The sequence below is a fragment of the Heloderma suspectum genome, chromosome 5 (assembly GCF_057233095.1).
Source record: "Heloderma suspectum isolate Gila_16-S chromosome 5, 16-S_ref, whole genome shotgun sequence".
In the NCBI taxonomy this organism is placed as follows: domain Eukaryota; kingdom Metazoa; phylum Chordata; class Lepidosauria; order Squamata; family Helodermatidae; genus Heloderma; species Heloderma suspectum.
This window is the reverse complement of record NC_139462.1, coordinates 24,617,009-24,644,133: the sequence shown is the minus strand read 5'-3', so window position 1 is coordinate 24,644,133 and position 27,125 is coordinate 24,617,009. Positions and strand designations below refer to the sequence as shown.

At 45.1% G+C, this 27,125-nt stretch overlaps 1 protein-coding gene across 3 annotated transcripts in view; it reads left to right on the top strand.

Annotated features, from left to right (window-relative positions):
* Nucleotides 1–341: 341 nt before the first annotated feature.
* Nucleotides 342–27,125, top strand: part of FAM13A (family with sequence similarity 13 member A) — a 196,142-nt gene continuing 169,358 nt past the window's right edge. For 2 of the 3 annotated variants that reach the window (XM_084855625.1, XM_084855624.1), the window contains exons 1-4: nucleotides 342–609; nucleotides 8,118–8,307; nucleotides 16,172–16,381; nucleotides 26,467–26,647. In XM_084855625.1, coding sequence (XP_084711751.1) covers nucleotides 583–609; nucleotides 8,118–8,307; nucleotides 16,172–16,381; nucleotides 26,467–26,647 — 608 coding nt within the window. In that variant the 5' untranslated portion in view covers nucleotides 342–582. Of the gene's footprint in view, nucleotides 610–8,060; nucleotides 8,308–16,171; nucleotides 16,382–26,466; nucleotides 26,648–27,125 lie in introns of those variants that run through there. The other variant, XM_084855623.1, reaches the window with a different exon arrangement.

The following is a 27,125-nucleotide window of genomic DNA, read 5'->3' as shown; positions in this document are numbered from 1 at the left end:
AGGCGACACCAAGGAAGAACAACAACATACATACTAATATAGCAAAATCACTCAAGAAATGAAGAAACTCACTAATTCTAATGCTTAGTCTGTCACTGATATGCTGGTGGAATAACCAGATTAAAACAGCCTAGGCAGAATGCTCGCTGTCTAATAGCATTTCTGTCCAAATTATTTCAGATTCCCGGGTAGGAGGAACGGCGCCTTGTGTAACGTTATGGCGAAGCATTTTGTGAGGCCGCCCTCCTTGCACAAAATCCCTGGAAGTTGACGGAAAAAATGCTGATGACTTTCAGCGCCGAGTCATGTGACTCTTCCAGACTGCCCGTGCAAGAGTCGCTGACTCAGATTTCACTTGCGCCGCTTTCAGCCATGCGCGTCCAAAGCAGCAAAGTTTTTCCCTCCTAACTTGCTGGAGGGGGAAAAATATCGTTTAGGGCCGCTGGACGGGTTTTGACGTGGGAGCTCGCACAACATGCAACGCTGTAAAGCTTTCCTGGCTCAGGGGGGTCAGGAGCCTCCCGCAATCCGCTTAAGGCCTTAGCCCCATCTGCATCGCTTCTTCCAGACACTTCCGCAAGGATGGGGGCCGGAGCCTTGGCCATCTGCGTGAGTACAGTCCGTCTCTTGCATATGGCGATTTGTGTGCGGAGGGCGAGGGCGAGCGCTCTGCATGGGCTGAACTGCGTGTAAAAGCTCACCAAACGGGTTAGCAGCAGGGAAATGCTTGAGCGGGGCAGACGAGTGCGTCTCCTTTGCTATGAAACAAACCCAGCTCGCCCGTTGATGTGGCTTTTTGTCTCGCGCTGTGCGCTCTACTGGTGTTAAGCTGTGCTTAATTTCACTGGGGCAGAGAATGGAATGAATGGACCTTTCACAACTCATCATCTGAATATCCGTTTCTCTCTCTCTCTCTCTCTCTCTCTCTCTCTCGTGTTTTATAATAAGTGCTTCAAACACAATTGCAACAAAAATCCCATCCACGAGATGTAACTTCCTCTTATTGATGGTGATGAGACTTGGAGGTTTTGTTTTTTAAGTGTTCCTTTTTTTTAATTCTGGGAATTTCGTCGAACAGCGAAATCCTAGGAATGCCTCCTGAGAAGTAAGCCCCATTGTTTGAGTTAAATGGGGCTTACTCTCAGGAAATTGGGTATAAGATTGCAGTCGTAGTAGTTCAAGGCTGTGATCTTATACAGACTTGAGAGTAAGCCTCACTGAGCACAGTTGGATTTACTTCTGCGCAAACGCACGTAGGATCGCCCTGTAAAAATATATATATATTCTGCTTTTACACCTCTCTTGTTCATTTGTGTGTCTCTGTCTGTGTGTGTGTGTTTTTACTGTTTTCCAAAATTGTTTCTGTAATAGCCTGTAGTTAGGTAATTTGTAGTGTTTGGTTTTACAATTAAGATAGTTGCATAACTGCCATACCATGTGTGTTTAGAAAGAGAAAGAAAAAAAGACATAAGATGAATCCAGTTTGCTTCCCAAAGTAGGACTTCCTTTGTGTGATGGATTCTTCATTTTTTCAGTTGCACTTTGTTAGTGAAAATGGCTGTAATCCTCGATGCAGTTTATCTCAAAAGAGGCTTACTCCTAAACAAGTATGTGCATGTTTGCCGCCAATATGGATATGTTTGAAGCAGTGTTTTTTAAAAATGCAGCTACTCATAATGTTGTGTGTGTAAAGGCATTTTTAACAACCCCAAACAGCATTATCATGTAGGGTTGATTTCTTGTGTGTTTTAAAATTTTAAACTAACAACTTCCAAAGTGGATGTTTTAGAGTGAAAAACTTGTTCTTCCACACATATATTTTGCCTGTTCATCAGCACTGAAGACTAGTGGATTCAGGGGGTTGGTGGAAAAAAGACCTTGCCTCCTTCCCTGCTGTTCTGAGAACATGCACATAAATAATGTCAAAAGAATTAGTCTCTGTTTTCCCAATTCTTGCATGCCCCCTCTTGAGCCTTTTCTGCAGAGTTCTCTGCATGTCTGTGCATAGAAATCAGCCCCATTGAGTTCAATGGGACTTACTCCCAGGCAAGTGCGCGTAGGATTGCAGCCTCAGTTCTTAAAACAATGGACATTCTGCTCTGTCTTCCTTGGTTCTGTCACAGAATTTGTAAGAACTTAAAATACTTGTTCAGGGCTATTTCTCTCCCCCGCCCCAACCTTCAGAATGGAAATATTTGCATCATTTGAGGAGTACAAAGTAACATTTATAATAGTGGCTATGGGTATCACCAGATAGTGGCCTAGTCACACATCAGAACAAAAATACCCAGGTATTTTTTAAACCCTGGGTTGTTGGGAACAAGCCAGGAATGATTCACAGAGTAGGGAAATGACCCAGGAATGCTCCATCCATGGGTTGTTTAGAGTGATGTGCAAAGGAGGAACTCTGGCTTGCTGGGAGAGAGACAAGCCAAATGGTTTGTAATGTCACACTAACCTGGAGACCCCAACCTGTGTCAGTGGGCATACTTGGAATTGTGAAAGCGTGTTGTGGGTGCTTTCACAAAATGGCTACCATGGCTGGTCACAAAACACTGAGCACTTCCCAGATGACAACCTGGTAAGGCTAAAAGAAAAGTAACCCCCCACCCTGCCCAGACCCTAAGTACAAAGAAGAGGTGGGGACTGAACTCCAAAACACAAAACCACCTTTTGAGCCCAAATAACAATGACAGCACTTCACTTTGTAGCATGCCAGCCTCCCAGTTAAAAAAATACCCTTAGGGCACAAACCTATGCAGGTTCAGACAGAAAAAGTCCTACAGCTCCCAGCATGGCTGACTGGGTCATGCTGGGAGTTATAGGACTTTTTTCTGTCTAAACATGTATAGGATTTTGCCCTTAATAAATAATATAAAAATCAGGAGGGGCAGAGAACCTGTCACCATGTTGAAGACCCTGGTGCTAAACAACCCAAAGATAGAGTATCCCTAAGTTGTTCAGCTGCTCCCACTTGCAGTTTTAAAAAAAACTTGAGTTGTCATTCTGTGCAAACCGGGCCAGTTTCTGACCCACCAAGCAGAACCGAGCTTTGTATGGTGCTTCTCAAAGGGGCTCAATAAACTTCCCGGTTTTGCAGGTTGCCTGTGGAAACCAGAAGCTTGTTGAGGACTTGGCAGGCCAGAAATACACAACAGGTGTGCTGTTTTCAGCTTGGAGGCTCTCAAGTTGTGCAAACCTGGTTTTGAGTGTTCCGTGCACTGCACTTACTTTTACAAGTACAAACAGAATTATTCCAGTCTAGGGGAACATGTGACAGGTTCTATCCGGCATCTTCCCCATTGGTATGATTTCCCCTTTTCTTTTTAAGCTAACCATGGCTGGTATTGCATGTGCGCTGATCTTAATGTTACCCATGGTTAGCTTCAAAGCAGAGATTGCAACCATGGCTAGGACAGCGTTTCAAACTAGTTTGAGCTTACTTACCATGGTTATTCTTAAGATTGATCAACACAAAACAGTAACAATAGAAGGCTCCTAAAAGGCAAGAGAGAGGAAAATTCATATGGGGATCTAGGGAAATATAATTTACTGGTAATTTTTCCTCATTCCACCTGTTTAAAATTATGACAGGTTGCCATTTCCTGTCTACTGAAATTTGGTGTGGGCTAAGGGCGCAATCCTATGGCCACTAGTCAGCAGCTAGATGGCCATAGGATAGGTCGGTTCCTGGGAACCGACCTCCACCCCCTCCCATGCCGCCTGATAGGCAGCGTGGATCAGCTCTGCACTCAGAAGAGCAGTACGGAGCTGGGGAAATGGCGTTCTTGGGGGCAGGGCGGTTGGAAGTGCCAGTATGACACATCCTATGTGTCGTCCGGCCGCCCCCTCCCACGCTCCAAGGTCTCGCGGGTAGACAGCCGAAATCGGCTGTCTAGCTGCAAAAGCAGGGCAGCAGGAGTGGGGAGGAGATCAGCACCTCACCACTCCTTCCACCCTGCACTGAATAGGCAGTCACCCCCAGGCTCGGAGGCAACCGTCAATCCACATAGGATTGCTCCCTCCGAGAAGCAGCTGCCTTGATGCTGAGATGCACTCATTTCCACACAGAAAGACAATGGTTTAAAATAGAATAGAATGTTTTTATTGAGAAAAGGTAACATGCACACACACCTTTTATACGTAATAAAGAAATAGAAAGAAAAACAGTTAGACTTACAACAAATCTGTTGACAGAGTCTCTGTTGTCCCTCTATCTGAAAAAAAAAGTTAGGGTGCAGTCCTGTGGACTGTACCTTCACAGCATGGAAGCCCTTGAACTTGGAAGCTTCTGAGATTCCTCTGCCCTGCCAGGCTGAAGACAGCAGGGCGGGAGGAGCAGCAGAGGTGATCTTTGCCTCCCCGTCCTCCGATCTCTTTTATTTTTGCAAGACTGGCTTCTCAGCCCGTCTAGCAAGGGTGCTTTGGAGGGGGAGGGAAGGAGGCTGGACAAGGCTCAGGATAGCTCGTATCCTGGCCTCTCCAGTCTCCTCCCCTCCCTGCCCAATGGAACACCCCCTTTCCCCCCTCTCTGAGGTAGATCTTCTGACCTCGGAGAGGCAGCCAGCACAGTTTTCCCCATGCCAGCTGTGATTAGTTGGGGTCAGAAGTCAGATCTTCAACTCCCCTTCTGAGGTTGGAGCACCAGAGTTGCCCAGGGACCACAGGATTGCTCTCTTATAAGCTTACTGCATGGCAACTGTCTCCGACCTTGGAAGGGGTTTTCCGAGCCATCCTATGGCCCCTGCGACGCTCGTTCAGGGACCATAGGATTGCTGTTTCCAAGTCAGGATAGAAGGCAGGGCCTTGCCCATAAGATGGAACTCCCTTTTATACTGCTAGTCCTATACCAGTTATTATACATAATACCATACTTGGCAACTATTATGTTTTACGCGTGCTGATTGATTATTATAAGGTGACCTAGCTCCTTCTAAAACCCTTACTGTAAATCTAAGTGCCTCACATCTACTAACATCATTGTTGACACCTTTGTGAATTCCAAAGAAGCTTAAAAAGTCCCCAGCTTCTTAAGCATCCTGTCTCTATACCCTGCAATTGGCAACTTGTCTAAACAAAGATACATCAAGCACAAGCTTTTCCCCATAGACTTCTCTCTTTAGCAAAGTCAAATGAGTGCTACCCAACAATGGCTTCCCGAAATTCACTCTGGCTCAAACGAGGCCCATAGAACCAATCTTTGACTCTCTTAGCTATCCCTCCTGTTCTTATCGGTAGTATCTTATGCTCTCTATGCTGCTCATGTATGTAAACAAAATCTTATGGCAGGTTCATATAGACGTCTGTCTTCAATGAGCTCAGTTACAGTGCCTTTTAAGCTTCTTACAGGGAAAGTGCAGGAAAAGGAGCAAGTATGTGAGCTCATGAAATGCTCCCAGTTTCCTAAACATTGTTAGAAGACTGAGAGAGTATTTCTATACCAGGCTTTTATTGCATGCTTGTGATTGGGCACTCATGGAAGTTTGCGGGTCCTTCACAAAACGGTATCAACCTCCAGGGCATATCCCGTGCTTTCTGACCATTATCCCGCTTTTTAAAGGATTTGAGATAATGCAGTAATAAATGTAAATCAGCTTTAATGTCTGTGTGAAATTGCGCAGTTCCATTATAACCACAGCACCATCTAGTGGCTGTAAAATGAAACATATAGAACTTGCTGATAATGACAGCCCGGAAAAAACAGCCTGTGTAAGGAGCCGATCTTAATCCCACAAATAAAGAAGCAGAAGCCCTGGTAAGTTGTGGTTTAAAAAGCCTGGTGTGGAAAAGCCCAGAGTGTTTCATCTGCAACAGGCCATTAACTCGGTCATCTTTATGGTGACTCTGTAATCAAATTAGAACTAATATATCTCTGTGTTGTAGATGGGGTTAGAGAACCCTGCGGGTGGAAGTCTTTACATGTACTTGGAATGGTGTGGGAGCCGCTGCAGAGGCAGTAGCAACCACAGGGGTAAAAATGCATGTAAATGGGTGCAAACCTCTTCACGAGGCACAGACTCCAGTGTCTTGGAACAAAACACCGAGTAGCCTTGAGGTGAAGCTGCTATCTCAGCCTCTGTTTCCTGTCTGTAAAATCATAGGAGTAATAAAGCCTTTAACTCAACTAGTGCTGCAAGAATTAATGAAATAAAAACTGCAGAACGTTATGCTTGTATAAATAACATTGACACATGGCCGGATAGCACCATAGAGCTGCCTCTGCCAACCTCACAGTTCTGGAGGGCACCAAGCTGGGCAGGCTGTTGCGCAAGCGGGTCCCACCGCTTACTCAAGGGAGATTTAGCGCTTCCTAGGGAAATCCCTGAAACTAGCGGAAACACTCATTTCTGGAAGGGGGCAGGTCAGCAGAACTCCCTTATGCTGGCTCCACCGATCTGCCTCCTTCCAGAAACGAGCGTTTCCACTCATTTTAGGTTGCTCTGGAAGCGCTAAATCGCCATAGCACAAGCAGTTGCGGCCACGGACAGAATTGGTGGGGCATAAGAGAAACAGCAGGGGCATACATGCCCCGTTGGATTCTGCCCTTAGCTAACAAAGCATAACATAACTCCTATGTAGGCATTTGCCTGCATCCCAATTACAGCTAAACGGTAGATGGGACATCCGCAAGCACCCACACCCCTCTCCCAAATATCTCTGTGCCCCCAGCTACATTATAGATCTTTGCGTGTTGAGCACAAAGGTTTCCAGGGGCGCAATCCTATGCATGTTTAGACAGACAAAAGTCCTACAACTCCCAGCATTCCCCAGCCAGCATAGCTGGGAATTGTAGGACTTTTTTCTATCTAAACATGCATATATGAACTTCAGCACACTCCGGGAGAGAGCGGAGGACAGGAAGGCCTGGCGTGCTATGGTCCATGGGGTCACAAAGAGTTGGACACGACTGAACAACTGAACAACAACAACGAAGATGCATAGGATTGTGCCCTCGGTGCATTTGGATAGTAACTATAGGTCTACTAGAAATATAATTAAGGGTGTGATCCTAAATACACTTACTAGGAAGTAGGCCCCATTGAACACAGTGGGAGCTACTTCCAAGTAAACCTGCATAGGATTGTCAGTTTACAATATATTTTTCTACAGTCAGCATCATCCAGAGAACATAGGAGCCTGCCTTATAGCAAGTTGGACCATTGGTCCATGTAGCTCAGTATTGTCTACAGTGGCAGCAGCTCTCCGGGGTTACAGAGAGGAGGTTTTCCCAGCCTTATTTGTGGATGCTGACGACTGAACCTGGGGTCTTATTTATTATTATTTATTATTGCATTTATATCCCGCCTTTTTTCCTCTTGCAAGGAACCCAAGGCGGCTTACATTATCTTCCTCCTGTCCATTTTATCCTCACAACAACCCTGTGAGGCAGGTTGAGCTGAGAGTGTGTGACTGGCCCAAAGTCACCCAGTGAGCTTCCATGGCTGAGTGGGGACTAGAACCCGGATCTCCCAGCTCCCAGTCCAACACTCTTGCCACTAAAGCTTGTGTTCTGACTACTGAGCTTTCGCCCTTTCCTAATTAGATAAAGAGATGACATCGTATCTGCCAATCAGGCTTTTTGCTATGGTGCGTACATGTAGGAAAAATCCATCTTTTAGAATAGTGGCTTGTTTTGACACTGCTGTTCTGTACTGAAGCAAAATAAATCTTTTTTTTTTTCCAGTGGCATGTGAGCGTGTCAGGTTTATTCAGGGCTTTACCTTTGTGTTTACGCTGACGTTTCAGAGGAGACGGCTTCCATTCATAGCGTACCTTTGATTTCCGCTCCACCCACATTTGTTTTGGCAATGTAGCTTCGATACTTCCAAGTTATCCACTCTGTTGCTTGGCTACATATTTAGGCTCCTCCTCTTGTCTGTCTTTTTCCCTTTTCATCCTTGTCTGTATTGTGTGTGCTTTTTTGGCCCAGATCTTTTCAGAGGCATTTATACTCCGCAGAGGTTTTGCTGTGCATTTCAACCTCAAAAAGAGGCTTCTGCTACATGAAACCCGCAGAAACGGCCCCGCTCGCTCCCGTCTGGCTCGGGTCTGGCAGAGCCATGCAGCCCCCTGTAGTCACTGTGACTGACTGTTCTTTCTTCCTGTGCTCGTTCAAGCAAAGTAAATCGGCGGTGAGGCTGAAAGAAGATATGAAGAAGATCGCAGCAGCACCGCTGAACAGGCCAAGGGGGACCCCTTCCCGAAAAGTCTTTGGCATCAGCCTCCAGGAACTGCAACAGCAGGGACTGAGCAAGAATGGAATCCCAGCTGTGGTGTGGGATATTGTCGAATATTTGACTTGGCATGGTAAGCTGCTGGCAAAGTCCTTCCGTTTTTTTTTAAAAAAAAGTGTGAGGGGAAGGTGTACCTTTAATGTTATATCTGCTCTACAAACTTATACCAATTTCATCTCAGTCTAACTGTCACGGCTCTCCCTGCCCCCCTGAGAATCTTGGGAAGTGTAGTTTGGTGGTGCTGGGAATTAATTCTCTCTTAGGAATTCCTAGCCCCGCTTTCAGAGCTATGCTTTCCAGGGTGAGGGAAAAACTATTAAAGTAGCCTAAGTCTGTAGTGGAGATGTATGTATATTATTTTATTTTACTTAGTACATTTTAAAGTTTTTAATTAATTTTCCAAATATAAAGACAAGCAGACAAATGAGGGGAAAATGTATTGAATTTAAATCTAGTTATGGACAGGGAGGAGTACATTTAACATTTCCCCTCTTTACTTTATAGATAAAATATAGGTGGAATCCATTGGCTGCTTGGAGGTTTTCTTCATGGCTCTTCACAATAACAAATTATATTCAGGATGCAATCCTATGCATGCTTAGATAGAAAAAAGTCCTACACGTCCCAGCATTCAGTGAATGTACATCTAGTGAGTGGGGTTTGGGGAGGGTTTAGAAGGGGTAGGTAGGTAAGTTAGGACTAAGTATAGGAAGATTAATTAAATATATATAACTCTTCTTGTATTTAATACAATTTTAGTTGTTTTATTATATATCTAATCCCATCTGCCAATTTAATTTATTAATGCTACCAAATAGAAAAGTCTGTTTTTCCTGTTACTACTCCTGCATTGGTTAATGGAAACCAGTTAATCTATTGGGTGTTTCCTTGAGACAAAGTAAAAGGGCTGAAGCTTTGGGACTTAGTGAGGACAACTGGCCAAAGCTGAAGCAGATGTCCTGGGATTTTTTTTCAGTTTCAACAGGTGGAAACTGGAGGGAGAATAATCCAGAGTAGGAACATCATAACGTCACAATGCTGGGGGTTGTAGGGATTTTTTCTGTCTAAACGTGCATAGGATTGCACCCTTAATCTCTTTTCCATAATCTACTTACTGTGCTTATATCCCACCTTTCTTCCATCATAGAACTCTAGGAGGGGGTTATTCCATGTCATTTCCTATCCAGGAACCAACCACACCTAGGCTTGCTTAGCTTCATTCATTTTATTTATTTTATTTATTACATTTCTACACTGCCCAATAGCTGAAATTCTCTGGACAGTTTGCAAAGATTAAAACCCTTAAAAATACATTATACATAGTATAAAAACTCTTTACGTACATATAAACAGACAGCACACACAGAGACACACATATATCTGAACAATTTTAAACAATCAACAATAAGAAAAATCCAGGACCTGATTAAAACCTCATCATATGCTGCCAAATGCCTGATTCCAAAAAGATAACAATGTTGGCGCTAGGCGGGCTTCGTCAGGGAGATTGTTCCAAATTGGGGGGCCACCACTGAGAAGGCCCTCTGCCTTGTTGCCGCCTTCTGAGCCTCCCTCGGAGGAGGCACCTGGAGGAGGGCCTTAGATGTTGAACATAGTTCACAGGTAGGTTCATGCTGGAAGAGGTGCTCCATCAGCAAGCTTTGTCAAGATGACCACATTCTGTACCCTTGGACAGCCCTTGGTATTTACAATATATAGTTTAGAAGTGGGGAAAAGGAGCCCACAGTGTTTTCAAAGGCCCCATACCTGCTTGGATGGCAGGTACATTTGGAATTTTGAGAGTGTGACATGGGGACTCTCACAAAATAGCTGTGGGGGTGGGTGGGTTGCCCATTCACAACTTGGCTACTATGGTGGGCATGGCCAGTCACAAAACCCCTATTTCCCAGATGGCAAACAAAACAGTTTGTCTAAATGAAAAGTAACTTTGCTAAGAATCTAAGTACAAGGCAAAGTGGGGTCTAAGCTCCAAAACACAAATTGGCTGTTTTGAACCCATAGTTTTCTGCTCCAACACCCATATCATAGAAGGCAAACTGATGAGGCTTGGAGACAAGAAGCTTGCCTATGAAACTGAATAGAGTCCCAAATACCAAATCTCATACCTGCCTCCACAAGCCACAACAAAATACCCATTTCTCAGAAGGCAAATTGGTGATGCTCAGAGAAACGCACACATACAGCACAGGCAAATTACCCCACCCCCTTCGTACATTTCTCTTTTTTTCTGGGTGGCTGGGCGCACTTCAAAATGAAGCACAGGTCTGCATCTGCTCACCATTTTTATTTTCTGACGATGCCTCTGGGGCTGATATGGAGCTGAGAGGTATTCTTGGAAATAAAGATGCTACTGGAGGCTGAGGCTTCACTTTGCAGCATGCCTGCCTCCCAGTTATTTCTTTTAATAAAAAAAATTAAACATATCTTAGGAGGGGCAAGGAGTCTGGCAGGTGCCAGAGGAGGCATCCATGGGCACATTGGTGCCCTAAGGCACCATGTTGGGGATACCAGAACCTAAAATATTGGCATGTGAGAGCCAAGTTCAAGTACTAACTTACAGGCTCATTGGGTGCTTATGGGGAACTGGTGTTCTCTCTCTCAGCCATATCCTCACCTGTAAGTCACCTGCCACAGTTTCTTTGCATGGATGACTTGGGCCTGGACTACACACACAGCAGAATGAGGTGGTAGGAGGCTGAGGTGGTGGAGTAGAATACACACCGCTTCAGACTGCAGCTGGGGGCATCACATTTTTTAAAAATGCTCCCCTACTTTAAAAACTTCCTGTGAAGTAGAAAAACCAGCACAGCAGGCAAAAAGCTGGGCTAGGACCTTTCTCCCCGTCTTGCTAGTTTCTTTCATTGCGAGGGGGTTTTGATACAGAAGTGCAATGGAAAGTGGTATTCCACTCCCTGTCATCTGAAAATGTGTCATCATTTTTTTCCTAGACATTCATGGGGATAAAGGCAGCAAGAGGTACTCCTGCAGGCTGGTGGCTCTGATGTCAGTGGGGTGGTGAATCCCCTCCGGGTTTCAGTCAGAACTCTAAAGAAGCTGTCCAAAGGGATTCACTGCCCCACTGACATCAGAATCACCAGCCTCTACTGTATTGTGCACTTACCAATGTTTAATGTTCTAGTGACTGGTTCTGACTGAAACCCAGAGTGGATTCACCACCCCTCTGACATTGGAGCCACCAGCCTCCACTGCCTTTGGGGATAATGGAATACTTAATCGGTGCATTTCCTGTGTGTACCTACTCTGATGTAAGCCCCATGGAGTTCAGTGGGACTACCTCCAAGGTACATCTATATAGGGTTAGGCTGCAATCTTGTATATACACTTCCCTCGGAGTGAGTCTCACTGAACTCAGTGGGACTTACTTCTGAGTAGACATGCATCAGAACACACTGTTAAGGTATTTTGATTTCTGTATTGTTTGTTCCTTTTTTTCATGAATAGACACGTATAAACACAGCTATTAATTTGATCAAATATAAAGCAAGGATAATACATTCCCTTGCTATGTTCCTTCTTTATAATCTCTTGCAACTCATGTTTGGACACAGCCTCCTGCAGAGCCCATGCTTTGCATGCTAAGGGTGCAATCCTGTGCATGTTTAGACAAAAAATGTTCTACAATTCCCAGCATTCCCAACATGGCTGGCTGGGGAATGCTGGGAATAATAGGACGTTTTTCTGTCTAAGCATGCATAGGATTGCACCGTAAGGGCCCCAGGTTCGATTCCTGGCATCACTAGTTAAGGGAGCAATCCTATGGCCACTAGACAGCAGCTAGACGGCCATAGGATATGCTGTTTTCCGGGAACCAACCTTGGAGCCTGTGCTCCAAGGTCAGTTCCCGGAAAACCGACCTCCCCCCATGTCTGTGCTGCCTCAGAGGCAGTGCGGAGAAGCTCTGTGCTCGGAAGAAGAGCACAGAGCAGCTGACAAGGGGCTGGGCTGGGGGCGTTCCGGGGCGGGAAGAGCGGATCTGTGTGCACGACACATCCTATGTGTTGTACAGCAGCCTCCTCTCCCGCTTGGCCCCCCTGCAGCTAGACAGCCAAAAACATCTGTCTAGCAGAAAAAGCAGGGCAGGAGAGGCGCAGAGGGAACAATCTCCCCCCCCCCCCCCGTGCTTCTCCTGCCTTGCTTTGGATAGGTGGTTGCTTCCAAGTTTGGAGGCGGCCGCCTATCTAGATAGGATTGTGCCCTAAGGGAATGTAGGTATCAGGGTTGGGAAGAACCTCTGGCTGACATCTTATGGAGCTGCTGTCAAACCACACTGGCCCCATGGGCTGAGAATTGTGGGAGTTGCAGTCCCAACTCATCTAGTTGGGGAAGGTTGAAATAGACAATACAGGGCTATATATGCTGGTGGTCTGACTCCAAATAAGGCAGCTTTACACTTTATTTTTATCCCACGCTTGCTCCAAGGAGCTCAAGACAGCAAACATGGTTCCTCCCACTGGTTTTATCCTCTCAACAACAACCCTGTGATGTAGGTTAGGCACAGAGAGGGAGCGACTGCCCCAGGACCACCCAGTGAGCTATGTGCCTGAGTGAGAATTGTCCTAGTCTTTCTGATCCTAGTTTGACACACTTAACTGAGACTTCCTTAACCTTTTGGTCTCCAGATGTGTTGGATTACAACTCCCAGCATTCCTAATCATTTGCCAGGTTGGCTGGGGATAAGGGGAATTGAAATCCAAAACATCTGGAGGGCATCAGGTTGTAGAAGGGCTGCTCTAACTGCGACATTACTTCTAGTTCTAATGTCACCCGTATGATCCTGCCTGTACTTTAAGATCAGCTTCAGGGGTCCTGCTTATACCACTTAGGGCTCAATCCTGTCGAGATAGGTGGCCACCTCCAAACTCAGAGGTGACTGCCTATCCTAAGCAGGGCAGGAGAAGCACAGAGGGGATCATGCCCTCCACGCTTCCCCTGCCCTGCTTTTTTGGCCAGACAGCCGATTGTGGCTGTCTAGCTACAGGAGCACGGAGAAGGAGGCTGCTGTATGATAGGATGGGTCATGCACACAGCTACGCTGTCCCCACCCCGGAATGCCCCCAGCCATGCCCCTTTTCTCCCCCTCCGTGCTCGTCTTCTGAGTTCAGACGATGGGACAGTTCCGCGCTGCCTCGGAGGCAGTGTGGAAGCGCAGGGAGGTCAGTTTTCCGGGAACTGACCTCGGAGAGCGAGCTCCGAGGTCAGTTCCTGGAAAATGGCATATCCTGTGGCCATCTAGCCGCTGTCTAGTGGCCAGAGGGTTGCTCTCTCCGAGATCTTTAAAAATATGTTCAGCGGTATATAAATCTATTAAATAAATAAACATATGTCTGCTGGTAAGTTCTATTAGGTTGGTGGGCAAGAAAGGCAAGGGCCTCTTTGGTGGCAGCCCCATGTTTCTGGAATTCCCTTTTGAATGAATTTTGCTTGGCCCCTACCAGTACAGGCTTTCAAATAGGGCTTAAAAATGTATCTCTTCCAGGGTGCCTTTGCCTGAGAGGTTGTTTTGTGTGCAACTGGCTTTATGGGATTCTGAGCTGTTTATTTTATTTTTTGGAATCCCTATGCTATGGTTTAGATCAGTGATGCTAAACTGCTGACCCATAGTAGTTTATACCAATATCATGTGTCTAATAATGTATCTATGTGTCTATCTTTTGTGTATGCCGCTTTGTGTTGGCATAGCCCTGGAAGTTGGCCGATAAATGTATTAAAATCGTAAAGTTTATACAATACAAAGAAAGAAACGTTCATAAAAATGGACTCTAGTATGGTTGTACCATATAAATGTCTAACAAATAACTTGTTCACAATCTGGGATTCTGTTCACAGAATGTACCCCATGCATTACCTTTGTTCAGCTTCTTACTATTAGTGGGATGAGAACATCAAATAAAGCAACAAGCTAAACTTTTTTTGGTTAAACTGAAGTAACTCTTTGTGGGAACATGCTGCTTTTGAGAATGCCCTATCTTTCTTTCTCCCATCTCCCACTCATTTATCCTGTCCTGCTTTTTTTGAAAAGGGCTTTTGTTTGGAGGATGAAGTAATACGTAATCTCTGCTGGAGTATCGGCACTGCTCAACTTCTGGTTTACACTGAAATCGTTTTTCTGCAGCATGTCCTGTTGTCCAGCAGATGTCAGAGCAGGATTTCCATGCATACATGGAGGTTTTCTGTCTTAGGAGTTTGAGGACCTTTCCAGACAATCTTTAATAATTAGCATGTTTATAGTGTGGGGAGGTGGCACTGAAAGAGAGGGACTTTGTGGTGCTTTTTATTAGCAGCCCCTCTTAGACATCTTGGGAGGGGGGAGTGTTTGATGCCAATGGAGGCTTTTTCCTTCTTTTAACACCCCCCCCCCCACAAGGTGGTGGGATTTGGGGGGAAAACAGGTGGGGAAGCTTTAACCCCTGCCCAGAGTCCTGTGGTCCCAGTCCAAACTGGGGCTGCACGTCCTTACACAAAGTTAAAGAAAACTATGCAAGAGTTTAGTTTGGCTCTCAGATCTTTTACCACTTCATTTCTACCTCGCTCTGCTGCCTTTGTAGACCAGGGCCGTGTTTCCACACCAACTGAAGGAGAAGCTAATGGAGGAGTACCAGATTTTTAAAAAAAGAATCAGCTTTGCTGTGAGCAGGGCTCCATGAGCAGATTCTCCGCAGCAATAAAAATTGCTTCACAGAACATACTTCCTGGTGGGGCTGGGGCTGGGGTGAACATCATCTGACTGGCAGGGGCTGCTCAACCGATGAGAGAGGCTTCCTCCCCCCCCCTTTCTCCTTTCCCCTGAAAGTTCAGATGCACCTCCATTTCAGGAGCAAGCCTCGCTGAGCACAGTGGGAGTTACTTCTGAGTAGACACACATATGCTTGTGCTGGGAAAGTGCGGGGAGAACACAAAGAGGGAAACCAGCCCCCATTTTAACCCAGAGGACCTAATTGACCACAGTGAGAGTTACTTCTGACGGGACAGTAATGGATTTGTTGTGGGAAGGAGAGCAGTAAACACAGAGACAGAAACCAGTCCCCATTATAACCCAAGGGATATCTATAATGAAACTGTGAAGTACTTTCTTCCTAATGCAATTAATCAGAGCCTCTAGATCCCGCTTGGTCGCTTAATCGCACTTAAGGAATTGCACTTTAAAGTGTCCCATTTCAATTGAGGGGGAATCTGTAAGTTCTGGTGTGGGCATTCAAAGGCAAGCCTCATTTAGCACAATGGGAGTTACTTCTGAGGAGACATTAATGGGTTTGTTGTGGGAAAGAGATGGAAACCAGCCCCCATTTTAATACACAGGATCTCTCTAAGGGAGCTGTGACGTAGTTGCTTCCTAAGGCAATGAATCAGAGCCTCGAGATTGCACTTAATTGCACTTATGGAATTGGGCTTTAACATGTGCCATGTCAATTGAGGGGCTTCTCTGTTATTTCTCTGGTCATTGAGAGGGCAAGCCTCATTCAGCACAATGGGAGAAAACACCCCCTGACCGGGGTCGTGGTGAAAGGCACACCCCTGGGCAGGACTAGCATACCCAAGCTAAATGTGGGGGTTGGGGCACACAGCAACTATACTGGGGAGAACCTGACTTAAGGAAAAGAATCAGACTTTAAGCCGTCTCAGGAAATCCGGTTTTAAGGACCGGGGTGGCTGCTGGATGGTCATGACATCATGTATCCCTATTGACCGAAACACGTAGCCGCCTTGGAGTAAATCACTGGTAGAAACACCCCCCGGCCTCAGTTTCTGGCCCTTGTTTTCTGTTAAAGGGGGAAAAAGGTGACTTGAGGGGTTGGTTATATTTAGCATTTGCCCTCCACTGTTCTGGCCATGCATTTTTAACACAGGGCAGCTGGGTGTGCCAGTTATTTTGTCTCTTTTCTAATGTATAATTACAGGGCTGAAACAGGAAGGTCTGTTCAGGGTGAATGGCAACCTGAAAACTGTGGAGCAGCTGCGAGCCAAGTATGAGAGTGGAGAGGAAGTGGAGTTGGCTGCAGAGGGCGACGTCAGCTCAGTGGCCAGTTTGCTGAAATTATTTCTGAGAGAGCTCCCGGAGCGGGTGATCACTGCTGCAGCCCATCCCAAATTCATACAGCTTTATCAAGGTGACGATCTTTCATTGAACAGACAACCTTTCATTGAGCAGACATCCTACACCAGTCTTTCCCAACCTGGTGCCCTTCAGATCTCTTGGACTACAACTCCCAGCAGCCCCCAGCCAGTCCAACACATCCGGAGGGCACCAGGTTATCTGGCCCAGTGGTTGCAATTACAGTTTGGAAAGCGGACCTGTTCATATTCTGCAACCGAGAGGATCCATATTCCCGATCACAGAAATGCAAATTCTGTTCTCCAAAAGAATGTGTATGAGTAAACATATACGAAAAGAAAAAAAAGGGGATTACACTGGTGAGTAGCTTGTTTTGCACTGATACAGCGGATTATTTCTCACTCAGATGGGAATCCTGTGTCTGGATAGTACCATTTCAGACTATGTTTAAGTCTTTACACCAGGGCTAGGCAACCTGGTGCCTTCCAGATGTTTTAGACTACATATCCCATAAACCCCAGCACAGCCAATTGTCCAGGATCATGGGGGTTGTAGTCCAAAACATTTAGCAGACACAAGGTTGTCTACCCCTGGTTTTCACAACTGAACATTCCTCTGTACCAAAATAAATAAATGCTTTCACATAGAAAACTGAATGTTAGAAATGTTTATAAGCTAGCTTTCTTCCTGACATGACTGTTTTCTTTTACCTACAGAGAATAATTTTGCATGGAGGAGCATTCAGATGTGTGATTCAGTTTAAAGTGGTACAGTCCAGATGCAGGTTTATTTATTTATTTAAAGTATTTTTATCCCAGTCCTCAACCCAAAAAGGCTCTGAGAGTGGCTTACACCTATCAATAAAACAAGGCAGTCCCTGCCCGCAGGCTTACAATGAAAAAAAGGCACCACACACAAGGAAAGATGGATGGGGAGGGAAGAGGAAAAAATTAAGCAGACTTTCAGCAGGGCCAGTGTAATGGCCCACTTATCCTCTCATCTTCTGGGTTGGGGACAGACCAACTGGAGCAGGCCCTGATGTTCCCTTTGTCTTCTTCTGTCTCCCTCACCTCACCTCAGTGAGAACTAGGGTGTTGTTTTAGGCCAAAACACGCCACTCATCAGTATGATTCTTTCCCCCCCTTTTTTCTTTTGCTGTAGCCCAAATTAAACTCTTGTATATAACTAGTAAAATGCTGAATACTTTATAGTAGATGTGCAAATGGTTTCTGACTCTGACCCTTCAGTTGAGCAGGCCTGTGCAGTAACCATGGCCTGTCAGTCTGCTATTTTTGACTGTTCAGTGGTGAGGTTCTTTTCCAAGGCTACTTGTCCCTTGATCTTGAGCTTGTGTTTTGATAAGATCAAGGCTAACCATGAAGAAGAAGAATGGTTTACTTGTTTGTGTCCATAAAGGTCCCAGATACATATCACACACCAAAGCGTGCAAAGCTCTGTTTTGTGTTGGAAATAATGTTCTGCGAAGGAGTAATAACAATAAAGGGACATGTGTTCCTGTACTGTTTACAGATAACACAACTGGTGCTTTAGGAAGTGGGCTAAAGGGCCTGACTTTCTGCAATGCTCTTATTTTGCAGAGTAGGGGATATTTAAGGCATTGGAGCAGCTTCAGGTAGCATGACAAGATAGTACCCTAAGCATTCTTTGCCATGCATCTGTGAAAGGAAGTTGGGTGCAAACTGTTTTGTCATCCATAGCTTGTGTGTCCCTTCAGTGTAACTTTGTTTTTCACAGAGGTGCGGAAAGAGGCTCGCACAGCCTGTACCTGTAATCCTCTGAAGACACTCTTAAATTATCTCAATTTATGTATTTATTTGATATATACCCTGCTTTTCCACCGAAAAAATGGTGCTCGAGGCAGCTAACAATAATAAAAATAAGATTAAAATAAAAACGTAGTTAAAACAACCATAAAAATAAATAGATTTAAAAATACAATTACAAAACATAACAATTAAGGGCACAATCCTATGGCCGCTAGTCAGCGGCTAGACGGCCATAGCATAGGTCAGTTCCTGGAGAACCCACCCTCACGCCCTTCTGTGCTTCCTCATAGGCAGCGCAGATCAGCCCTGTGCTCTTTTCTTCGGAAGAGCAGCGTGGAGCGGGGGAAATGGGGCATTCCTCGGGGGGGGGGTAGGTCGGAAGTGCCGGTACGACACTTCCTATGTGTTGTCCAGCCACCTCCCCCCATGCTCTGAAGTCCTGTGGCTAGATAGCCGAAATTGGCTGTCTAGACACAAAAGCAGGGTGGTGGGAGCAGAGAGAAGATGTGCTCCTCATCACTCCTTCCGCCCTGCACTGGATAGGGGGTTGGCCCTGGGCTCGGAGGCAACCGTCGATTGCGATAGGATTGCGCTGTAAAGAAATAAAAACAGCACCCAGACAGATAGAACCTGCATCAGCAACAGACCAGCTTACATGCCAAAGGCTTGCCTGAAAATATCTTTGCTTGCCAGCAGAACAACACAGAGGGAACCAACCTAGCCCCCCATCAGCAGGGTGTTCAAGAGCCTGGGAGCAACCACTGAGAAGACCCTGGTACTACCTCTTTTTCTACCATCACCACCCTGCCTGCTGATTATATTTGGTCATATACCCTAACCCTGAGAGAAGACCCCAATATTCTCTGCAGTCGACTTGCTGGTTGGGAGAGGACAAGTGCTGTTGTAGCATAACCTTTCTCTTCTTTAGCTCATTTATTACCTGACAAATGGAAATCCTCAGTTCCCCTTTGAATGAAAACTTTTAAATACTGGTGACAAGCCCGTAAAATATTAGCGACTGTATGGCCATCCAGCGTTGAGTACGTAGGAAGCTGCTTTAGACTGGGTCAGACCATTGGTCCATCTAGCCTAGTATTGTCGACACTGACTGGCAGCAGCAGCTCTCCAGGGTTCCAGACAGGATTCTTTTCCTCACCCTACCTGGAGAAGCCAGGGATCAAACCTGGGACCTTCTGCCTGCAAAGCATGTGCTCTGTCACACTGAGCTATGGCCCCACTTGAGCAGCATCTCAAGAAGATCGTTGGCGGTATTCGGATGATCATATCTCAGCTTATTCAGCTAAAAGGATCTTGGGCAGAAGGACCTGTCTGCCTGCAACCTTGGACAGTTGTTGTCAGTCTAGGTACTTGGTAGTGAGCTATATGGACCAACGACTCGACTCAATGTTTTTTCTGATTAATTTTTTATTGTGAATTTCAACAAAACAAAATAATGGAAATGAGAAGAAAGGAGAGAAAAGAACATATTATAACTTTAAAAGTAACTATTTCAATTGATATACATGGCTTGACTCAATGTAAGGCAGTTTCACATGTTCATAAGGCCGCATCCTGTCTGCTTCTCTCTTAACAAGCTGCAGAGACCAGAACAATCGTTATTTATTTAATTTATATCCTGCTTTTCCACCAAACAGTGGAGCTCAAGGCAGATTAAAAACAAAATCTTAATTAAAGCACAACATAAAAACAAATAAGTTAGAAGCACAATAAAAGAAATGAACGGCACCCATCAGTTTGAAAACCCTTCGGCTTGTATGCCAGAGGCCTGCCTGAATAAAAACGTCTCTGTCTGCTGGCAGAAGAACAACAGAGAGGGGGCCAAGGTAGCCTCCTTTGGAAGGGCGTTCCAGAGCCTGGAAGCAGCCTCCAAGAAGGCCCCCTCTCCCATCCCAGTCAAATGTGCAGAACAATTGATAGCCTTGTTGCCTACAAACACCAGACGTCATATCTGGGTTGTCTTGAAGTATTCTTGGCAAATATTCTCGAATAGCCAAATAAAAGTGATAAACACATGGCTTACCTAAGGATACATCATGGGTGTGCAGCTAAAATGAAATTTATACTGGGAACTTCCCAGGTCATTCTTTTGGCCAGTACCCTACACCACCCTTCCGTTGAGGAGAATTATTAGTCATAGTTACTACAAAGGCTCCATTATAAATGGTAAGACCCAATCTTATTTCCTAAGAGACGCTTGTTTTTTGGCTATCTGCCTGATTAGGAAATACCTTGGAGAGCTAATTATCTCTTACAACCCCCTGCTGACACTTCAGCCCATTTGGTACTTTTCCATTTTAACAAAGGCCCTGTTTATCCCTTGGAAAAACCAGCAAGGTGTTAATCTCCTCCAGGATATAAATATTCTGTAGTCAAGGTAGCTTTAATCAGAAACTTCAGTCAGTTGGCACTGGAGAAGTCTAACTCAATAGGTCTGGCTTCCCCATTTATTTAAACCTGCTATTCTCTAAGGTTCTGAACGATATATGAAAGACATAATGATCACCCAAATCCCGGTTCACATGTCACCAACTTAGTCTTCCCAGCCATGGCATGGCGATTCGGAAGCATCCTATGGGCTCACAGTCTCCCTCCTTCCCACTTCTGCATGAGTTTCCTCTACTTTCTGTTTTTTCCCTCGAACTGTAGTTTGCCAAGACATCTGAACTGGCAAACTACATTTAGCTCCTTGCCTCCAAACCATGGTGTGAAGCCATGGGCGGTATCCTGTGTTGCTGCTTCGCTTCTGCTGGTTCTGTTGCGCCAGCAGAACCAACCACTAGTGCAACAGGAACTCACAGTTCCTGAAAAACCCCCAGAAATGAATGGAAGCACACATTTCCAGAATGGAACAGGCCAGCTCCACTGACCTGCCCCATTCCAGAAACAAGAGTTGCCACTCGTTTCCAGTTTCAGGAACCGCTAGTTCCTGCTGCGCTAGCCCTATGGTTTGAAGATGGTTTGCCGACCACAGTTTGGAGGTGAGGTGCTGCTAATCATAATGTGTAGAGCTGGATGTCACGGCAAACTACGCATAGAGAAAAAATATGAAGTGGAGCAAGGAAACCATGTACAAGAGGCAGCACGGAAGCCCATGCTATGTTCCCAAACGTCTGCTCTTCACAACTTGTTAAGAGAGGGATATGCAGCATATTTGTTTGTGATAATATGAAATTGCATTATGCTGAGTCACAGCATAGGCCCATCTTGCAAAGTACCATCTATCTTACCCAGCATCTAGGTAGATGGCTAGCTAAATGTCATCTACCTAGCTCTAAGAAGATGGCTAGTGAAGTATCCTCTGCTTAGGTCTACAGTTCTCTGGGCTTTTCTACATGAAGCTTTTAACCCACACCTTTACCGAGGCTTCTGCTTCCAGATTCTTTGTGAGATTAAAATTGGCTCCTTTAATGCAGTTTTTAATGTTTTTAATGCAGTTTTTCTTTCTCTGCCTTTCTATATGTTTCATTACACAACCACTAGATGGCGCTGGGGTATAGTGGAATTGCATAATTACAGGAGAGTCTAATTTTGTAATTTCTAAATATTACCACACTTTCCTTGATCAAAAAAAAAGCCAGGGAAATGGTTGCAAAGAGCAGGAGAGCCCCTGGAGGATGACAACGTCATGTAAAGGACTCACAAATGACCATGACTGAGCAATCACAAGCAGACAATAAAAGCCTCATGTAGAAATGCTCTCAGGCAGATTTGCCCTTCTACCTGAGATCCTTTTCGCTGAAAATACCAGAGACTGAAATGCAGATCTCCTGCATACAAAGCAAATGTCCTCCCATTGTCCTCCCACTGTTCCCAGCAACTGGTGTACATAGGCTCACTGCCTCTGATCATGGAGGTGGTGTATAGCTATTGGGACGAGTAGCCATTGATAGTCTTCTCCTCTAGGAATTTATCTAATCCTGTTTTAAAGCCATCCAAATTGGTGGCCATCACTACATCTTGTGGCAGCAAATTCCATAGTTTAAATATGTGCTGTGTGAAGAAGTACTTCCTTTTATCTGTCCTGAATCTCCCACCAATCAGCTTCATGGGATGATCCCGGGTTCTAGTATTATGAGAGGAAGAAAAATGTCTCCCTGTCCACATTCTCTACACCATGCATAGGTTTGTACACCTCTATCATGTCTCCGTTACCCTCCTTTTTTCCAGTCTAAACAATCCCAGCTGTTGTAACCTTTCTGCATAAGGGAGTTGCTCCAGCCACTTGATCATTGTGATTTGGGGAGAAAGGAAGCCTCAACTGGGGACAGAATGTAGCTCCATGGTGAAGCATATGCTTTGCATGCCAAAAGTCCTGGGCTCGATCCCTGGCATCTCAAGTCAAAAGCATCTGACATCAATGTTTTGGAGTAAATACATGTGACTGTTTATCAGTCTAGGATGGTGTGCATTTGGCTATTTGGTAAGTGAATCATCTAGCTTCTTGTCTTGTGAAGAACATTTTCCCACATATCAGCTGGAGATATGTGATAAATGGATGTCTCTACCCGCCCATAAAAAGGCTTGTCCTGTTAGTTTTGAGTTGGGCATCCTCCTATTTTAAATGGGAGGATATTATATCAGTACCACAGCTGTTCAGTTCATTGAGTTAATGAAGATGTAATAGCTGTAGCCACAAGCCTCCAGCCGCAAGACAGCAACCTCATAACATAATGTCCGCCTGTGTCATTTGATAAGCACTTGCAGCATGCTAGGCACTAGGCCCTTTTCAAAACAGCACACGTAGCTGTCTCAGATTCTCCAGCTACTTTGATTTAGGCTTATTTAGTGGACTTTGGGATTTGGAATTTGAACTGAGAATGTTCTGACACAAAGTCACGAGGCTTTCCTGCCAGAACTTGGAAGTGTGTTCAAGCTAGGATTGTACCTAAGATTAGAGTTAGTCTTTTGCCAAGAGTGCGTTAAACCTGAGCATATAGGAATATTGCTTGCGTGAGATGTAATGGCAGCTGATGGTATTGTGGTATTGATCAATTGCAAGCACAGCTTTTATCCTAAAAAAAATGCCCTTTTCAGAACAGCTAGCTTGATTCTTACACGGTTATTCCAGCAGTGACGACAGGTGGTGGCTAGGGTGGTGGTGGTGGTGGTGGTCTGTCCCGGGTGTGTGTAGTGAGGGGGAGAATATACTAGGACTAACCCCCAGTATTGCTGCAGTCTGCTTTCATCTTCTAACAGTCAAGGTCAGTGCTGGCACCAGGTTGGGGGAAGGCGGCGCCCTTTGGCAAGATTCCATCTATGGGCCCTCACAGTGGGCCTGCCACCTCACTGCTGCTGCCTGTTTGCTTGCCCCCTCCCTCTGTGCCTAATCTGCCCCATTGCCCAGAGAGAGACATGAGGTCTCCATTCTCCTCATTTGGAGAGGGCAGGTGAACCCGTGAGGATAGGAACAGCAGGGCAGAAGTCAACAGTGGGTCTTCTGCTGCAGCATGGGCCATGGCAATTGCCCAGTGATGCTGACCCCGACCCTGCTCCTGATCAAGAGGATCACAAGAAGGTTGGTTCCACTCATTCTATCCTTCCGTGTTTCCGGATGAGGCTTTTATTGTGCAATGGCCCTTTCTCATTCAGAGAATTTTATGTGGGGTCCAGACGTCGTCGTCGTCTTCCATTTGTAACCCTTCCGTGTTTTCCCACAGCTTCTTCTAACTTTTTTCTTACCATTAAAAATCCCTTAAGGATCCAATAGAATAGCTGCACAGTGCCTTTTTATTGGTAGCACTGGGGTCTTCGAAACACCCCCCAAGAGGGTTGTATGTGGACTAATTCTTAATATTAGAGACACCCAAGAGATTTTGAGTGCTATTGCACATATCTTACTTTCATTGTTGGTTCAGATGGCCAAATTAGTGTGGTGGATACAGTTTGAGAAGATTTAGGCAAGGGTGGATAAATCTGTTAATTTCGGTTTCTCTCAGTTTCTCATTTTTCCAGTCTTAAGTTCAGTTTGTCTTGAACTTTGAGAATATTTTTTTTAGTTCACATACAGATTGATATGCACACTAGAAATTTGTATGCACACTAATTTTTGTATGCAGTTTTGCCCAGATTTGTGCAAACAATCTTCCTAATATAATGCATTTTTGAACAGTTTTTCCACAGATATATACATTTTTATTTATTTTTATTTTTATTTATTAAATTTATTAATCACTGATCTGGCTGGTCACCCAGCCACTCTGGGCGATGTACAAAGCATATAATAAAACAGTTTAAAACAATAAAATTCTACAATAAAAACATTTTACAAAATACCCTAACCCATTTTTGTGTGTAATTTTTGTGTGTACTTTACCTTAATATACAAATATTTGCATAACATTTGTATATACCGTTGACCACGGTATCCTCCTGGACTGCCTGGAGGGGTTGGGCATTGGAGACACTGTATTGCGGTGGTTCCGGTCCTTCCTTTCCGGCAGGTACCAGAGGGTAGCACTGGGAGAGGAGCTTTCGGACCCGTGGCCGCTCACTTGTGGGGTGCCACAGGGTTCCATCCTCTCCCCGATGCTATTTAACATCTATGTGAAGCCGCTGGGGGCTATCATCAGGAGGTTTGGGGTGCAGTGTCATCAATATGCGGATGACACACAGCTCTACCTCTCATTCAAATCTTCACCAAGGTTGGCCGTAGAATCCCTGTCCAAATGTCTGGCTGGATGGGGAGGAATAAGCTGAAGCTGAACCCTGACAAGACTGAGGTACTTTTGGTGGGAGACAAGAGGAGGCTAGGGGATGTTGACCTGGTGTTGAATGGGGTACGGCTACCCCAGGTCCGCAGCCTGGGGGTCATTTTGGACTCCCAGCTGTCCATGGAGGCTCAAGTGTCAGCTGTGAGCCGGACAGTGCTGTATCAGCTCCATCTGATACGGCGGCTGCGCCCCTTCCTTCCCGACCATCTGCTCCCATCGGTAGTACATGCCCTGGTCTCCTCTCGTTTAGACTACTGTAATGCGCTCTACGTGGGGTTACCCTTGAAGACGGTTCGGAAACTGCAGCTGGTATAGAACGCGGCGGCTCGCCTGATTAAAGGCAGCCGCCGGCGAGATCACATCACTCCAGTGCTGAAGGAGTTGCACTGGTTACCAGTTGTTTTCCGGGCCAAATTCAAGGTGTTGGTTTTGACCTTTAAAACCCTATATGGTTCCGGCCCAGCCTATCTTAAGGAGCGCCTCCAGCAGCACCAGACAGGCCGCTTAACAAGATCAGCCTCGGATGGCCTTCTCTCTGTCCCATCAGCCAGGACAGCTAGACTGGTGGGGACGAGGGAAAGGGCCTTTTCTGTGGTGGCCCCCACTCTGTGGAACTCCCTCCCTAGGGAACTCCGTCATGCCCCCTCTTTAATGAGCTTCCGTCGTGCATTAAAAACGTGGTTGTTCAGGCAGGCATTTGGGGTGGGTTAGGGTATTTTAGAAAATGTTTTTATTGTAGAATTTTATTGTTTTAAACTGTTTTATTGTATGTTGTACATCGCCCAGAGTGGCTGGGTGACCAGCCAGATGGGCAATTAATTTAATAATAAATAATAAATAAATAAATAAGTTTTTTATTTGAGAACTCCACTGCAAAATTTGGGGAACTGCAAATTTCAAAAAATAACTGAGTTTTGGTTCGTATATTGATCCAAAAGTGCAAAATTAGGTAAGTTCTCATTAAAATGTGAGCCAAATGAATTTCTCCCCCATCCCTAGATTTAGGCTGATTTGTGCTCCTGATGAGGTGGCTACATGATTACTTCTGTGAAGCCCAGAATCTCCCTTCTCCGCCCCACTGTAGTTGCCCAGAATGTCACCACCACAACTATGTTACGTGAGTTGTACAACTGCATAACTCAGTGGTAGAGCACGTGCTTTGCATGCAGAAGAGTACAGTTTCAATTCCTGGCATCTCCAGTTTAAAAAGGGGAAAGAACAAGGAACTGGGGATGTGAAAGATCTTTGCCCGAGACCATGGAGAGCAGCTTTGTGCAGTGATGTACTTCCCATACTGCCCACTCAAGCCTACTTTCTCAATTTTACATCTCTGCATTGCTGCTAGGGTTTATTCTGGTTGTAGTGTTATATTGTGGTTTTAAGCTTTCATATTTTATATTGTTTTATGCTGCTCTTTGTGGTTTTAATTTTTGTGTACCGCCCAGAGAGCTTTGGCTATTGGGTGGTATAGAAATGAATTTAAAACAAAAACAAAAACAAAAATGCACCAATCCAGTCTTTGGGTCTAACACTGCTATGTGTTCCCCATTTTGAATTTGATCTTTCGCACAGAGTGTGCATAGCTTTATCTGTCTTTTCCTTTTTTTTCCTGCTCTCTACAGACACCCCAAATTATGGTCTGAACGCTAATAGTTTGAGAGAACTCCTGAGGCAGTTGCCAGAGGCCCACTATTGCCTCCTTAAGTACCTTTGCCAGTTCCTGAGGAGAGTTGCTGAGCATCACTCTGAGAACAAAATGAACGTTTCCAATCTTGCTACAGTTTTTGGGCCCAACTGTTTTCGGTAAGTTCCTTGCTTAAGAGAAATTCCCAGTTTGGAGCAGAAATTAGGCCAGGATGCAGCGTTAGGTGCTGACTGAACAATAGACTAGTTGACTTACTAGAACAAATCAGTGGTTAAGTTCTTACGGATAACATCCAGTGTGGACATACCATGAAAACCAAGAATAAGCTCAAACTTTCAAAACACAAGTTCTCATGATCATGGATCCTTGGTCTTCTTCTTTTTTTCTCCTTTTTTACAATATAGAATTAAGCCCTCAAAATTTGTTGCTATGAGGTATGATGACTGGATTTGCAACAGTTAATCAGAGGCTGATTTTTTGCCCAGGTTTCTTTTTTTGCTTTTTTTGTGGCTGATTTTCATTCTGGTTTTATCAGTTCATAAGCTGTTCCCATTTCTGCATTGAATACATAAGTATATTGTCTCTTAACCAAGGTACAAATCTGAGGGCTGGTTCACACATACATACAATCACTTG